We start from the raw sequence: 16923 nt of genomic DNA on the forward strand, positions 1-16923 counted from the left end.
AGCAGGTATCCTTCAACTGCAATCTTCATCCTTGGCTCAGCTTCTCTTATGTCCAAGCCACTGATGGCACAAGACAGTTATGCTCCACTGTCAGGCTGCTAGAACTCAATGTGCTGGAGGTCTGAACTGTGACTGCCCGGACAAGCCAATTCAAATAAGCGGGTGTCTGGCTGGGACCTCAACCCACTACTTAACTTTCTCGTGTGGAAGTTAATTTAGGCCCACAAAGCTGGCAGGAATATGTTTCACTGAGGGTTTTGACTCAGAAAAGCAGAGTACACCTTTTCTCATCCAAAAAAGAAAATACAGAAAAATGTAAAGCAGGGAAAACAATTTCTGTAACTCCATCCAACATCTCAAAATGAAAATAAGTTACATTTTGACCTATTTCCATTCAGTCTTTTTCCCCTAAACATTATACTTATTTGGAATCACACTTTACATGTAATTTATACTGACTCCTTTTCTAAACAGATTTTTCTAGTTCTTTGAAAACTCTTCACAGATAAGTTAGGAGTTGAAGACGTATGTACAGTATGAACTAGTATTGTATCATCTTCCATCATTTTCCAAATGTTGTACTTTCAGATTGCTGCTGATTATGTGCAATTATTGATAAAATCTAGCACCCAAAATTCACATTTCTGAGGAAAGATTCCTAGAAATGGAGATACTGAGGTAAAGGATATGAGTATTTTTAAGGCTCTAAGTGCTAGGGCCAATAATACCAAATAGTGTTCCAGTAAATTGGAAACAATTTTCCAAACTCTTTCTGGTAGCAGAGAATTTTCATCAAGCTACCTCACCCCAACTTCCAAGAGCAGACTCCTGCTACTAAGGGATTTAATTAATCTCTGTCAGCTGTTTTTCCCTTCACATAGTTCTTTTTATTTCTTTCATTCCACTCACCAAATCTAAACTCTGAAGCTTAAATCCATAAACTGCTCCTCGTTTACTGCTATTCATATAGTTTCCAAGGGCCAAGATAATCTGAATGCAAAGAGAGGAAAGATCACCCCATCAGTATAGCATCCCAGGCAGAGGAATGCAGCTGACATGCATATGAAGAAAATTGTACTTGCCTCCAGAATTTTCTTGAGTTTTTGGGATGACTTTATAGAGACAGATGCTGCTATAATTGCGTGCAGTTGCTAGATTCCGATCGAAGGAAGAAAGGGAGAAAAGATGTGTTAAAAACTGGAAACTCTAATTGGACACTAAAATTAACACAAAAAATCAGGCCTTAAAATCCTAGTGCCACGATTACATTTTTATTAAGCAGAGTAAGTTTAAGTTGTCACACGAGATCTTAGGAAACCCTGTAATTACCAAGAACTCCTGGTGTGGCAGTATAGGACCAGCCACACCAGGACTGATCCACAAGGTTGGATGGACTGTGAACCACAGAGTTGGCAGTACAAAAACCCACCAGCTGCTCCTTGGAAACCCCATACAGAGTCGCTATGAGTTGGAACCAACTCGACGGCACTTAACAGCAAAAACAATCATTACCAGTAAGTCCTTCTCTAAAAACTATTTGCAGGAACAAGTAATTTAAAAATTTGTTTATCACCTGTAACCAATGAGATAAGAGTTAAGGGTCTTCTGACAGAATTCAATCTCTTGCCCACCACCTCTATATGTTTATGTGTTTTATGGCTACATAAAACACATAAAGTTAAAGATAGGTAAATCTGTTGTTGTTTAGTGCCATCAAGTCAATTCTGACTCATAGTGATACTATGTAGGGTTTCTGAGGAGCGGCTGGTGAGTTTGAAGCACCGATTTTGCAATTCCAATGACCTTGTAGTCCAGTGTTTTTCCTGCAATGCCACACCAGGACTCCAGATAAGTAAATAGATAGAAATTGTATTTTATATTTATTTACCAATGGAGCTGTCTAAGTCTGGGGAGGGTAAAATGCAAAAAAGGATAAAATCATCCACCAGAAGTTCTCAGAAAATGTCTTTTAACAGACATGCTACTAAAATCAACAACTAAGTTTAATTAGAAACAGAACAGGGAAAGAAGGGAAGTGTATGATATTTATAAACCATATCCACACAAGAGCACTGACTGTTGGCTATCATTTCTCTATCACCATAGTCTAATGCAGTAAATATCAAGGAAATTTTCTGTGATAATCTAGTGCTTCCAATGTAAGCTATAAACCTGTTCACTAAAGACATAGGGTACATTTTAGAAATGAAAGTTACATTTTCAGCCTTGCCAACCTAGTTGTTTGTTAAGTGCTGTCAAGTCGTTCCGACCCATAGCAACCCTGGGTAGGACTTCCAAGGAGCAGCTTTTGAGCTTGAACCACTGACCTTGTGGTTCAAAATGACTTTGCAGTCCAGTGCATTAGGCCCCAGTGCCATACCAAGACTCCCTGCCAATTCAGTAAAGGACTGATATATTTTCAGGAAGGAAAATGATTTTTTGAGAAAATGGTTTTCCTTATCCTTGGTATAAATAGGCCCCTTGAAATCTAGTGGACATCTATTTGCAGACCCAGAAAATGGCATTCTCTAGGAAGAATAGCAATGCAGAATATGGAAAGTCACCACTTTCCAAACTTCGTGGTTTTTCAAATTTACTTTGCATACATAATGGCGTAACGGATGGCTGAGATGAAAACACAATCTAGAAAGTTCTAGGAAGGAGTCTTTAGAGCCCTATACATACCTACATACATCATACTGCATACAATTTTTGGAGAGACTTAAAAGGAAAAAAAAGAAAGATTCTATGTCTTTTTGTGCCTCTCCTTGACCAGAGTTGGTCTACTCACAGGAGTCAGCATCTGAATGCTTTCAGCAAAGTTCCCAATGAAGGCCATGATGGTCATCTTCTGCATGAGCCTCTCAATTTTACTGAACTGCATCATGAAGCGGTCTTCATCTGACAAGTTTTCCAGGGGCTTCCTTTCCCGCTCATATAGTCGAAGCACTTTCACCTCATTCTCAGTTGGCAAGAACCTCATTAAACATTCCACAAAGTCTACAGGCAATGTCTTCAAGTCAAATCTGAAGGCGGATGGCAACAGGTCAGTATTAGAAAAAAAGCCTTCCCTACCACACACACCCTGCCCTACCCCCCTCCACATACACACACTTTAACCACCTATTAGAAATTGCCAAAAATGAAATAGAACGCATAAACATCGATATCTTAGGCATTAGTGAGCTGAAATGGATTGGTACTGGCCATTTTGATTTGGACAACCACATGGTTTACTCTGCCAAGAATGACAAATTGAAGAGGAATAGTGCTGCATTCATTGTCAAAAAGAACATATCCACATCAGTCATGATGTGATAGGATAATATCCATGTGCCTACAGGGAAGACCAGCGAATACTACTACTAATCAAATTTACGCACAAACCACTAAAGCAGTGAGGATGAAATAGAAGAATACTAACAACTTCTTCACTCTGAAATTGATCAAACATGCAATCAAGATGTATTGATCACTAGTGGTGAGTGGAATGCAAATTTTGGATGCAAAGAGGAAGGATCAGTGGTTAGAAAATATGGCTTTGGTGATAGAAATGATGCTGGAGATCACATGATAGAATTCTGCAAAATCAATGATTTGCTCATTTCAAATACCTTCTTTAGACAGCATAATACCATGGACCTCACAGATGGAATACATAGAAATCAAATTACTACATCTGTGAAAAGGGACAATAGAAAAGCTCCATATCATCAGTCAAAACAAGGCCAGGGGCAGATTGTGGAATGGACCATCAATCGCTCATATACAAATTCAAACTGAAGATGAAGAAAATGAAAACAAGTCTAAGAGAGCCAAAATATGACCTTGAATGTATCCCACCTGAATTTGAGATCAACTGAAGAAGAGATTTGATACATTAAACACTAAAGACTGAAGACCAGAGAGTTGTGGGATGACATCAAGATCATACAGGTAGAAAGCAAAAAGTCACTAAGAAGACAAGAAAGAAGGAAAAGGTCAAAATGGATGAGACACTGAAACTTGGTCTCCAGCGTAGTAGAGATGCTAAAGCAAATCGAAGAAATGAGGAGGTCCAAGAGCTGAACAGAAAATTTCAAAGGTCAGCTCAAGAAGACAAAAGTCAAATATAACAAAGTGCAACAATCTGGAGTCAGAACACCAAAAAGGAAGAATGCACTCAGCATTTCTCAAGTTGGGGGAACTGAAGAAAAAATTCAAGCCTCGACTTTTGTTATTAAAGGATTTTCTGGGCAAAATATTGAATGATACAGAAAGCATCACAAGTAGATGAAAGGAATCCAGACTCACTGTACCAAAAGGGAAATGTTTGATGTTCAGCCATTTCAAGAGGTAGCATATGATCAAGAGCAAATGATACTGAAGGAGGAAGTCCAAGGTGCACTGAAGGAATTGGCAAAGAACAAGGCACCAGGAATTGATGGAATATAAATTGAAATCTTTCAAGAAAGTGAGGCAGCACAGGAAGCACTCACTCATCTCTGCCAAGAATTTTAGAAAACAACTATCTGGCTGACTGATTGGAAGAGATCCATATTTGTGTCCATTCCAAACAGAGGTGACCCAATGGAATGCGGAAATCATCAGACAATCTCTTTGATATCCCAGGCGAGTTAAGTTTTACTAAAGGTAATACAGAAATGGCTGCAAGCATACATTGACAGAGAACTCCAGAGGTGCAAGCCAGATTCAGAAGAGGCTGTGGAACGAGGGATATCATTGCTGATGTCTGATGGATCTTGGCTGAAAGCAGAGAATATCAGAAAGATGTTTACCTGTGCTTTATTGACTATGCAAAAGCTTTCGATTGTGTGGCTCATGACAAGCTACGAACAACATTATGAAGTATGGGTATTCCGGAACACTTAATTGTGCTATTGAGTAATCTCTACCTGGACCAAGAGGCAGTTGTTAAAACATTACATGGGAACACTGAATGGTTTAAAATTAAGAAAGACAGGGTTGTATTCTTCACAGTACTTATTCAACCTGTATGCTGAGCAAATAATCTGAGAAACTGGATTATATGAAGAAAAGCGTGGCATCAGGATTGAAGGAAGACTCATTAACAATCTGTGATATGCAGATGATACAACCTTGCTTGCTGAAGTGAAGAAGACTTAAAATATTTACTGATGAATATCAAAGAGTACAGCCTTTGGTATGGATTGCATCTCAATGTAAAGAAAACAATCTTCACCACTGGATCAATATACAAGATTCTTATCAACAGAGAAAACCTTGAAGCTGTCAAGGACTTCATTCTTGACAACTATCAACACTCATGGAAGCAGCAGTTAAGAAATCAGACAATGTATTGCATTCGGCAAATTGCTGCACAAAATCTTTTTAAAATGTTGAAGAGCAAAGATGTCAGCTTGAGGATTAAGGTTTTCCTGACCCAATCCATGGTATTTTCAATAACTTCATACGCATGTGAAAGGAAGACCGTAGAATTAATGCTTTTGAGTTACAGTGTTGGAGAAGAGAATATTGCAAGTGCCATGGGCTGCCAAAAGAACCAACAGATCTGTGTTGGAAGAAGTGCAGCCAGAGTGCTCCTTGGAGGCCAAGATGACCAAACTTCGTCTCTCATACTTTGGACATATTGTCAGGAGGGACCTGTCACTGGAGAAGGATATCATGTTTGGTAAGGTGGAGGGGTCAAAGAAAAGAGGAAGACCCTCAATGCAATGAATTGACAAAGTGGCACTATCAATGGGCTCAAGTGTGACAACAATAGTGAGGTTGGTCCAGGACCGGGCAGTGTTTCATTCTGTTGTGCATAGGGTTGCTATGAGTCAGAACCGACTCAATGGCACCTAACAACAACAACAAGCAAGGTACAACCACTTGTCTGTTAGTTTGTTGTACTGTGGTGGCTTGCATGTTAGTATGATGCTGGAAGCTATGCCATGAGTATTTTAAACATCAGCAGGGTCACCCATGGTGGACAGGTTTCAGCTGACCTTCCAGATGAAGACAGACTAAGAAGAAGGAGAGATAGACTACTTCCGAATATTTAGTCACCATAAACTATGAATAGCAGTGGAACTCTGTCAGCACCAGAAATGTGGTGAGACGCACCAGAATATGGTCAAATATTGTTGTTGTTGCTAAGTGCCATGGAGTCGGTTCCGACTCATAGCAACACTGTACAGGGTTTCCGAGGCTGTAAATCTTTATGGGAGCAGAAAGCCTCATCTTTCTCCCGCGAAACAGCTGGTAGTTTCGATCTGCTGGCCTTGCGATTCACAGTCCGATTCGTAACCACTACGCTACCACAGCTCCCATGGTAAGATATAGTGCCAGAAAATGAGTCCCTCAGGTTGGAAGGCACTCAAAATGCTACTGGGGAAGAGCTGCTTCCTCAAAGTACAGTTAAAGCCATGTTGTTGTTGTTGTTGTTGTTATGTGCCGTGGAGTCGATTCCGACTCATAGCAACCTTATACAGAGTTTCCAAGGCTGTAAATCTTTATGGGAGCAGAAAGCCTCATCTTTGTCCCGCGGAGCAGCTGGTAGTTTAGAACTGCTGACCTTGCAGTTCGCAGCCCAATTCGTAACCACTGCGCTACCAGTTAAAGCCATAGGGACCTTTATTTGCTGATAGGGCACAACTTAAAGAGAAACAGCTGTAAACATCCATTAATAATCAGGTCATGGAATGTACAAAGTATGAATCTAGGAAAACTGGAAGTTATAAAAAATGAACTGACATGCATAAACATCAATATCCTAGGTATTAGTGAAGTGAAATGGACTGGCATTGGCAATTCGGATTCTGACAATCACATGGTTTACTATGCAGGGAATGACAAACTGGGGAGAAAGGGCATCGCATTCATTATCACAATGAACACACCAAGACCTATCTTGAAGTACAACACTCTCTGTGATGGAAAATACCCATATGCCCACAAGGCAGACCACTTAACGCCAGTATTATTCAAATTTATGCACCAACAACTAAGCCAGTGATGATGAAATTTAAGAATTCTACCAACTTTTTCAGTCTGAAATTGATCAAACATGCAATAATTACTGGTGATTGGAATATAAAGGTTGGAAACAAAGAGGAAGGATCTGTAGTTGGAAAATATAGCCTTGGTGATAAAAGCGATGCTGGAGATCACATGATAGAATTTTGAAAGACCAATGACTTCTTCATTGCAATATATATTTCTAAACAACGTAAGAGATGACTATAAACCTGGACCTCACCAGATGGAATACACAGAAGTCAGACTCACTGTATCTGTGGAAAGAGACAGCGGACAAGCTCCATATCATGAGCCAAAACATGGCCAGGGGCAGATTGTGGAACAGATCATCAATTGCTCATGTACAAGTTCAGGATGGAGCTGAAGAAAATGAAAACAAGTCCACAAGAGCCAAAATATGACCTTAAATATGTCTCACCTGAATTCAGAGATCATCTGAAGAACAGATTTGATACATTAAACAGTAAAGACTGAAGTTTAGAAATTATGTCAAGAACAGCTTTGATGCATTAGACACCAAAGACTGGATCTCAGAAGAGTTATGGGATGACATTAAGAACATCATACAGGAAGAAAACAAAAGGTCATTAAGAAGGCAAGAAAGAAGGAAACGACCAAAATGGATGTCAGAAGAGACTCTGAAACTTGCTCTCCAGCGTAGAGATGTGAAAGCAAATGGAAGAAATGAGGAGGTAAAAAAGCTGAACAGAAAATTTCAAAAGGCAGCTCAAGAAGACAAAGTCAAACATTATAATGAAATGTGCAAAGACTTGGAATTAGAAAATCAAAAGGGAAGGACATGCTCAGCATTTCCCAAACTGAAGGAATTGAAGAAAAAATTCAAGCCTTGATTTGAAATACTGAAGGATTCTATGGGCAAAATGGAGTACTGTTGTGGTGCTGTGGGCTAATGCATCAAACTGCAAAGTCATTTGAACTGCAAGGTCGGTGGTTCAAGCTCACCAGCTGTTCCTTGGAAACCCTATACAGCAGGGTCGCTATGGGTTGGAATTGATTCGACAGCGCCTAACAACAACAGTGGGCAAAATATTGATTGATGCAGAAAGCCTCAAAATAAAATGGAAAAAATCCACAGAGTCACTATACCAGAAAGATATAGTTGATGTTCAACTATTTGAAGAAGCAACATATGATCAAGAGCCAGTGATAATGAAGGAAGAAATCCAAGGTGCATTGAAGGCACTGACAAAGAACAAGGTTCCAGGAAATGATGGAAAACAAATTGAAGTCTTTCAACAAACTGATGCAGCACTGGAGGCACTCACTCATCAGAAATCTGGAAGACAACTACCTGGCTAATTTACTGGAAGAGATCCATATTTGTGCCCATTTAAAAAAGGGGTGACCCAACAGAATATGGAAATCATTGTATAGTATCATTAATATCCCATGTTAACAAAATTTTACTAAAGAAAGTTCAAAAATGGCCGCAACCATAAATTGACAGAGAATGTTCAGAGGTACAAGCCAGATTCAGAAGTGGATGTGAAGCAAAGGATATCACTGCTAATGCCAGATGGATCTTGGCTAAAAGCAGAGAAAACCAGAAAGATGTTTATCTGTGTTTTATTGACTATGCAAAGGCTTTCAACTATGTGGATCATGACAAGCTATGGACAACATTGCAAAGTATAAGTATTTCAGAACACTCAATTGTACTTATGAGGAACCTATACGCAGACTTAAGAGACAGTTGTTCAAAACAAGGGAACACTGAGTGGTTTAAAATTAGGAAAGGTCTGCGCAAGGGTTGTATTCTTTCACCATAATTATTCAATCTATATGCTGAGCAAATAATCCAAGAAATTAGATTATATGAATAAAAGCATGACATCAGGATTAGAGGAAGACTCATTAACAACCTGCCATATGCATATGATACAACTTTGCTTGCTGAAAAGCAAAGCACACTTAAAATACTTACTGATGAAGCTCAAGACTATAGTCTCCAGTATGTGTTGCACTTCAACATAAAGAAAATAAAAAACCTCACTACGGGACCAATAAATAACATCATGAAAAATGTAGAAAAGAGTGAAGTCAGAGACTTCATTTTGCTCGGATCAACCATTAACATTCATGAAAGCAGCAGTCAAGAAATCAAACATTGTATTGCATTAGGCAAAAATCTGTTGCGCAAGATCTCTTTCAAGTGTTGCAGACCAAAGATATCAGCTTGAGGATTAAGGTGCGCCTGACCTAAGTCATACTGTTTTCAATAACCTCATATGCATGTGAAAGTTGGACAGTGAATAAGGAAGACCATAGAAAAATTGATGCATTTGAGCTACAGTATTGAAGGAGAATATTGAAAGTGCCACGGACTGCTAAAAGAAGAGACCTATCTGTGTTGGAAGACGTACAGCCAGAGTGCTCCCTGGAAGCCAGGCTGGCCAGGCTTCATCTCATACTTTGGACATATTGTCAGGAGGGACCAGTCACTGGAGAAGGATATCATGTTTGGTAAAATGGAGAGTCAAGAGAAAAAGAGGAAGACTCCTCAATGCGACGGACTGGCACAGTGACAGCAGCAATGGGCTCAAATGCAGCAATGATTGTGAGGCTGGTGCGGGACTGGGCAGTGTTCTCTTGTGCATAGGGTTGCTGTGAGTTGGTATTGACTCAATGGTACCAAGAAACAACAACGACAAGAAGCAAGCTGTAACAAGACTACAAATAAAAATGTACACCAGAAATCAGAAAGACTAGAGGAGGCACTGGATTGTTGGAGCAAGTTATTTTTTGAGTCATTTACTCCTTTCAAAGCCTCTGATTAAAATTTATGAAATATCTATTTATGAGACTTAGTTCCTGAAACATTTATTAACACTCTTAACCTATATCTAAGTCACCAAGACCACAAAGAGGGAATAATAACAGAGAAGTAAACAAAACCAAGGCATTCTAGTCAAGAATAGGCAGCAAGCTTTTTTTAAAATGTCTTGGAAATGCAAAGAGCAACAGGAATCACATTCTTATTGTTATGAATTAAAATATACACCTGTATCGTATTTGCATTTGGCACTGAATTGTGGCATTCCGCAAATGCCAACAAATTTGTATTCAACTAATCTGGATTGAATTCTGATACTCTGGGAAAGCTGATACTTTCCTCCCATTCTTAACATCTGCAATACTCAGCTAAACTTTCCTTTTATGTAAGCACTGCTATAGGCCTATATAAGAGAGCAGATCAAGATAATAAATGATGTAACAAGCCAGATGTTGTTTTTGAAAAGCAATTAATTACTCATTCTAATATAGCATCTCTAGGGTAATTTCTGGTCCACTTCTTTAATGTTAGCATGTTACTCAACCACGAAGTAGCACCTACGTAATAAGTGAACTTCCTGTATGTGGATCGCTCAGTCTTCTACCTTAGATTTTACCCCATTATTGTAATGTTTCTGTTATCTATTAATTCATAACTTTTTATTTTCATTTTTATGGTAAACTTACTTAGATAAAAATTTCCACAGTGCCCTGGACTTACATATGAATAGCTTTACATATCTCGTCGGCAGTCTTTCCAGCTTTCCTTAAAGTGATGGCAAGGTTTTTGGCCCTATTTGCTTCTAGTAATGTCACTTTGTTTGATCCCTTCTGTGTTATCTTCTGTTTGCTTGAAGAAAGATCAATGGCAGGACCCTGGGCTTTTGTCTTGAATATTTCCTCAAACTCATCCACATTTAAATCCTGGAGGAGAAATTAATTTGGTAAATTGGATCTTACTTAAAAATTCAATCAGAAAGTCATCATTTAGGCAGTTTCTTAGCATCAAAGACCCTATTTCTTTTTTCGACTTAGTATCTGTCTTTGCCATAGTTTGCTCAAGTTTTCCTATTTCTGTCAGAATGAGACTGGGGACACATAAACAGAAGGAAATGTCAAACGTATACTATTTAATTTCCTTTCAATAGTTAGCTTGCTTAGATGGTAACCACAGACTAAAACCATCCATCAAATGGAGGCAAGTAGTGTGATTATTGAATTTCTATTTGTGTATGGCCCTGGTAGCGAAGTGGTTAGGAATCGGGCTGCGAGCCTTGAGGCCAGCAGTTCGAAACTACCAACCACTCCACGGGAGAAAGATGAGGCATTCTGCTCCCGTAAAGATTTACAGCCTTGGAAACCCTGTACAGGGTGGCTATGGGTCGGAACCGACTCAACGGCACTTAACAACAACAACAACAATGGCCCAATAAAGGTTTTTTATTCCCTTTTATAAATTATAGGCAGGGACTATATCATGATACAGGGGCTTCAAAAGGTTTGTGAAAAACTGGAATTACAAGATAAAGGCAATTTTTCCACAAAGCTTTTGAAGCCCCCTTGTCTATATGTTGTGGCATACACTAATGCTCACAACTATTTAATTTTTAAATAATTTTTTAAACATAGTTTTCTAAACTTCTTACAAAATAGTGTTTATTTTTATTCCTTGATACTGTATAAGTTTTTGGTTTTTTACATCAAGACTGTTTGTCACCGAAACTCCCAGGTTCAAAGACCACCTATTGTGGCTCTTTGGAACAGAACAACCCCGTGTTTCTAACCAAAAATAAAAATACCTCTAGAATGCGCTCATCATCAATTTCATTGAAGACTGTGCCATTGATCTGATTGGGCTTCAGAGCAACCCAGTTGAAAACCGGCATTCTGAACTTGGTCTTGATTGGCTTCTTAATTTTCACAGCTAAAGATGTCAGAAGAATGATATTAAGATCCCACCAAGAGCCTGTGACCTCAGGAATAATCAGACAACAGTCGTTGCAGATGACACTTTAACACTGGAGGAAGGTTGGCAAGAGGTGCCTATATGTTTGCAAACAGAGAAAATATCAAGCCTGGTCTTGGCCAGAGTGATGTGAGTTATTGGTCTGGCTGACTGGACACAACGTAGTGTTAAAGCTGTCTAATGGCCCCAGTGTTTAAAAAAAAAGCACAAATCTGGATTGCTACATCACAATGCTTAAGACAACTATGCTGTTTCAGAACAAAAATTTTTAGCAATTTTATTGGATGGCAGATAGGGCAAACGCTCTGTGACTTCAGATGACATTTGTAAGTCTAAGTTGTATTTTGACATCCTAAATTCTTGGTTCTTGAGTATGTATATTTCCAAACAAACCTAAAAAGATGCTCAGAGACTGCAGACAGGGGCTGTCTCAACCACCCAAAACACCAAGAAAGCTGACTTGTAGTCAGAGTAATACATTATTGAAGATAATTTTGATAATGGATATTTATATTTGCTGCTGAATTATTTAAAACAAATGAAGGGCCATGAATGGCTAAAATTAGAATACGTTTAAGAAGACAGAGGAGGTACTACTTAGAAATCAAGATACCGGAATGTATCTCAGGAATGGCCACAGTCTCTTCTCTTTGTTTGAGGAACAAGTTCTCTCCAGGCCTCAGCTCTGTCAAACTAGGCTTCAATGACTACATTCAAAACACAAAAGTCCTCTTAACAGAGAGGAAGGGGTCTTTTAGAAGCTAGAGGAATGTTAAATCCTCTTACTGTGGGTAAATGAGTCAAAAGGAAATTAGTAAAGAATCTTATTTATTAATTACATATCATAAAGAAGCCTTCTCAAACCATCTCGCTATATATATTCTCCTTCACTAGTCTCTCCTAGGACCCTCACGACATTATTTGGGAGTTCCACTATCTGCCATGAGTGTTGCTGTTGCGTTGGTTCCAACTTAGAGCATCCTTGTATAGGTTTTTCCAAGATGGCTGGTGGGTTTGAAATGCCAACCTTGAGGTTACCAGTCCAGTGCTTATCCTGCAGCACTATACCAGGATGGAGAGCTCCTAATGCATCAGTGCAGAACAAAAATCAAAGTGATAAACAACTGGGCTTTCACCTAGCTGCTTTCATCATTGGGAGTTCACATGGGACACAAAAGGAGCTGCCTCTCATTCCTCCAGAGTTACAAAGGCCATGCAAATAGCAGGAATGTCATCAGTAATCCACACAAAAGCATGCAAGAACATGGAAACACAGCTTTTGCCAAACTAGGCCCTTCCACCACCAAGTGTGATACCTTAGTTTCCACTATCCACAAATGCTGACATTTCTTGCCACTTCATTTCTGTCTACACTCCCCAGGAAAATCAATGGCCATTATGGGACAAAGGAACAGAACTTCCTCTAATCTGGCACTTCAGCAGTGAGCGGAGAGTGAAGGGACATAGGGGATCTTTTACTAATCTGATGTGATAAGGTAGGTACTATTTGTTTCCTACCTTCCCATCCCATTTGTTGTTACTCTACTCTCAACTCTTTAGCAAGACTAGGAATAGGCCTGAGATCAAAACACAGGCAAGAAAGTTCTTCAAGGAAAGCTTTTACTGACTCAGATTGAGGGACTAGCTCAAATGAGATACACAAAGGCCACTATAATATACACCATGTCCCCAGTGTTTAGGCTAAAGAAAGTGGCTCTGACTGAGTGAGAGGGGCTAGGGTAAGTGTTTGTTTTCCACAGAGAGTGCCAGATACTAGAGAGAGGAGACTGAAAAGGGGCATTCTCCCAGCAGCACTTTCTGTTCTGTGAAGGAGCTCTCCTGGGGACTTCAAGCTAACTATGAAAATTAAACGAAAAGTAAAGTATTCCTTTTCTTGGGACAAAAGGAATGTGGGATATGAAACTCAGGATGTCTGTGTAAAGGAAGGCCAACAATCCCTTCTAGAGTATCAACTACAAGATCTGGGCAAACCTGGAGCAACTGTCAGCCAACACCAAACCTGCCCGCAGACACAAAATGAAAACGCAGTGATGGATCAAAGTCAGATGGAGCGGAAAGATGCCAAGGCACAATGTGACCAACAGGAACACATGGTAAATACGCAACACACCCAGTGAGGAGCAACCTACAGAAAAGCTTGATTGGCCCATCTTTGTGGAAGCAGAAAGAACAAAGAAAATAAAAATAAAAATTTAATTAGATATGGTTAGCGTCAAGGGGCTCCACAGTTCACGCACTTTTAGCATAGAATTTCATGCTTCTTGGACACATTTCACAAGACAGCATAGAGCCAAAAGTTCATTTCCATTCTTGCTTGCCTTGAAGATGTACTCATCATTTAGTTTATTTTTTGTTTTTAAAAAAATCCTTTTTGGAAGAGGGAAAGAAAAAAGAAATTATCGCAGTTGCCGCAAACAGCCATATTGAACTTCATTAAGGATGCTAGAGCATAAGAGCAATTGTTTTAAATAAAAAAGTAATCAGCAGAGGTTCACTTTCCTATTCTGAAGTTCCAAGCACACTCTCCGAGAGACAGCAAGATGGATTTCTCAGGGGCATGTTACTAATGCTCTAACCCAGTAAAGGGAACCAGATCTATGACAAATTTAAAGAAGCAAGTCTTATACTTCAAATGCTGTAATATTTTCTCTATAAAATAAATGCAAGAGAAACTCTCAATTAGGTAAGCTTAGGATCTGCCTCTGGTCCTGTCTTGGCCACCAAGAACACACATGCTTACTGCTTGTTGAAGAGAAAAGACATCCTTACTGTGTGCAGACCCAGAGAGCCTGGTAATTTCCCAGGAACCCTTGGCAATCAGCTCAGCCCTGTCTCTTGACTCTACTGGGATATCTTTATCCTATCCAGCTTATCAGTTTCAGACAGATAAACAGTTTCAGACAGATAGACAGATAAACAGATGAACACACTGGGAAAAATATTTCACAAAACGGGCTACACTAAATATGAACAGCCCAATTAAGGATATTACTGAATAGAGACTAAAGAAGTTGCCTGATCTCAAGCTATCTAAAAGTCTGAGTAGAAAGTCTTATATGATGTTTAATAATTAAGGAGCTAAAGAGGAGTTTCTTTAACCCCATTCAGAAACCTCTAAAATGCATAAGGCACAAAGGAGGCTAAGTCCAACTTCAGCAACCCTAAAGACAACCCCGCTCAATGCTATGGAGTCAATTTTGACTGATAACATCCCTAAAGGTCAGAGTACAACTGCTCCCAAGGGTTTCCAGGACTGTAAATCTTTACAGATGCAAACAGCCTCATCCTTCCCCCACTAAACTGCCAACCTTACTGCCCAACACTTAACCTACTGCATCACCAAGGTTCCTCACACTAAAGCCAGCAAGCAGCTAACAATCACCTGAGCACAGAGCTATCTACCTCAAAATTGAGGGAACCAATAGAAGTCAACAAATTTTAACAAATAATAAATGCGCAGAAGCCAGACACAAATTCAACCAGATAGGACAGGACCCATTCAGTAGGGAGCCCTGGACACGCATATCTCAGCTTCTTCGCGCTTTCATTCTACCAAGGTACTTTTGAGCACTGTTAGAACTCAGACGACTGGAAGTAGATGCTGCATCATACATTTTTTTTTGACCAAAGAGAAAGAAGGTAGTAGCAAACGCAAGCCACTCTAGCAGACACATCTCACAGTGAATGCTCAATGGGCTGGGAGGGAAGTCTAGCCAGTAAGATCAGTGCAGGTGATGGCTAGAGGTTTTCACACTCAATCACTCAGAACAGTCTGTTGATGGAACATATTCCTATGGCTTGGTATGTGTTTGTTTTACATTCCAAAATCCAATAACTCCATAATGATTCTCCTCCAACCCTTCTTCAGAAGTAATAAAATTTCTAGAAAAAAGTAGTAGACAGGAAGACCTTGAAAGGTGGAAATAAGTCACTAATTTACTGTGAACATTATTTTGAACAGGCATCTTGTTTGTTTCTTTGACAATTTTATGGAAGTCAAAGAATGGAAGTAAACATAACAAATTGGTTGTAGAACAAGTGTGGCATGGTTGCTTTCTAATGTCCAAAAGGATTCCAGTGATCAACAGAATGGATTAGCCATGATGACTGGCTTGTAAAGCTGCTGATGGACACTCTGAGGGGCAGAAACTGGGAAATGTTTTACAGTTTAAACTGTCTGTTGGACTTCAGGCAAAGACTCTGAAAACTATTGCAGCCTTGGAAATGGAAGCCTTTAGAGTAGCAGTTCTTCATCGAAAGTCAGAAATCTTATGAAGGGATTCAAGTAGATGGTGGAGCAGAATGCCCCAGTGTCACAAAGATGGTAAAGCTCAGAGAAATGCCAAATGCCAGGAAAATATGCTATGATGGAATAAAACAGCTTCCAGTGTTTAAGTGGAAATGCATTTTCATGAGTCAAAAATGAGAACTTCTATTTTAAGGCATTAGAGCAATTGTCTTCTTCTCCAACTCCACACTCTACTCTCTACCCCAATTTTATTTCATAGGTTGGGGGGGGGGAGTGTAAGTAAAGGAAGCTATATGCTTCATCCTAGTTAGCAGGAAGACAATATTCACAATTCATATGCATTAAATGCAGTGAGATACTACCCTTGGCAGCATTTCTCCTTGAAGCTTAAATCCACGATAGTGAGTTCTGCTGCCCTCAAATATTGAGAAGAAATGCCTGGAAAACTATACTAGGTAATTGAGCAGAAAGGCATTTTCTCTTTTATGATGATACTACAAATTCATTTCATACAAAAGATTCATCGGGACTCAGTTCTGTGCCGACAGTCGGAATGGTTTGCTGAACTTGTGAACATCCTTAAGAAAGCAGTTTATCTGCCTTCATCTCTCTACTTGGACAGAGAAGATGGATGGAAGAAGGTCTAAGAAATAATTTCACCATCACAGGCTACCTTAGCAGAAATGTTTTAATGTCAAGAGATCGTGTGACAGCAAAAGACCTGGACTCTGAAAAAGTTACATTAGCCTCAGGAGATAAAGACAGACGAGTATTAATTACACAAGTACCTGGGTTTTAGTCTGTGTTCTTACCTGCTAATCCTGAGTTGAAAACCACTGTGGGTGAAGATGTTCCGGGCAGTGGGGGTGCAGAGGGGGGTGGAGGGGGT

At 39.5% G+C, this 16923-nt stretch overlaps 1 protein-coding gene across 1 annotated transcript in view; it reads right to left on the reverse strand.

Annotated features, from left to right (window-relative positions):
• FMNL2 (formin-like 2) overlaps window positions 1–16923 on the reverse strand; it is a 215798-nt gene that overhangs the window by 11808 nt on the left and 187067 nt on the right. Inside the window, exons 14-19 of the mRNA XM_006834592.1 lie at window positions 16847–16922; window positions 11598–11722; window positions 10520–10722; window positions 2792–3026; window positions 1083–1151; window positions 910–990 (exon numbers count right to left, since the gene is read on the reverse strand). Of these exons, the coding sequence (XP_006834655.1) occupies window positions 910–990; window positions 1083–1151; window positions 2792–3026; window positions 10520–10722; window positions 11598–11722; window positions 16847–16922 (789 nt within the window). The remainder of the gene's footprint in view (window positions 1–909; window positions 991–1082; window positions 1152–2791; window positions 3027–10519; window positions 10723–11597; window positions 11723–16846; window position 16923) is intronic.

The sequence above is a fragment of the Chrysochloris asiatica genome, unplaced genomic scaffold (genome assembly GCF_000296735.1).
Source record: "Chrysochloris asiatica unplaced genomic scaffold, ChrAsi1.0 scaffold00012, whole genome shotgun sequence".
Lineage (NCBI taxonomy): Eukaryota > Metazoa > Chordata > Mammalia > Afrosoricida > Chrysochloridae > Chrysochloris > Chrysochloris asiatica.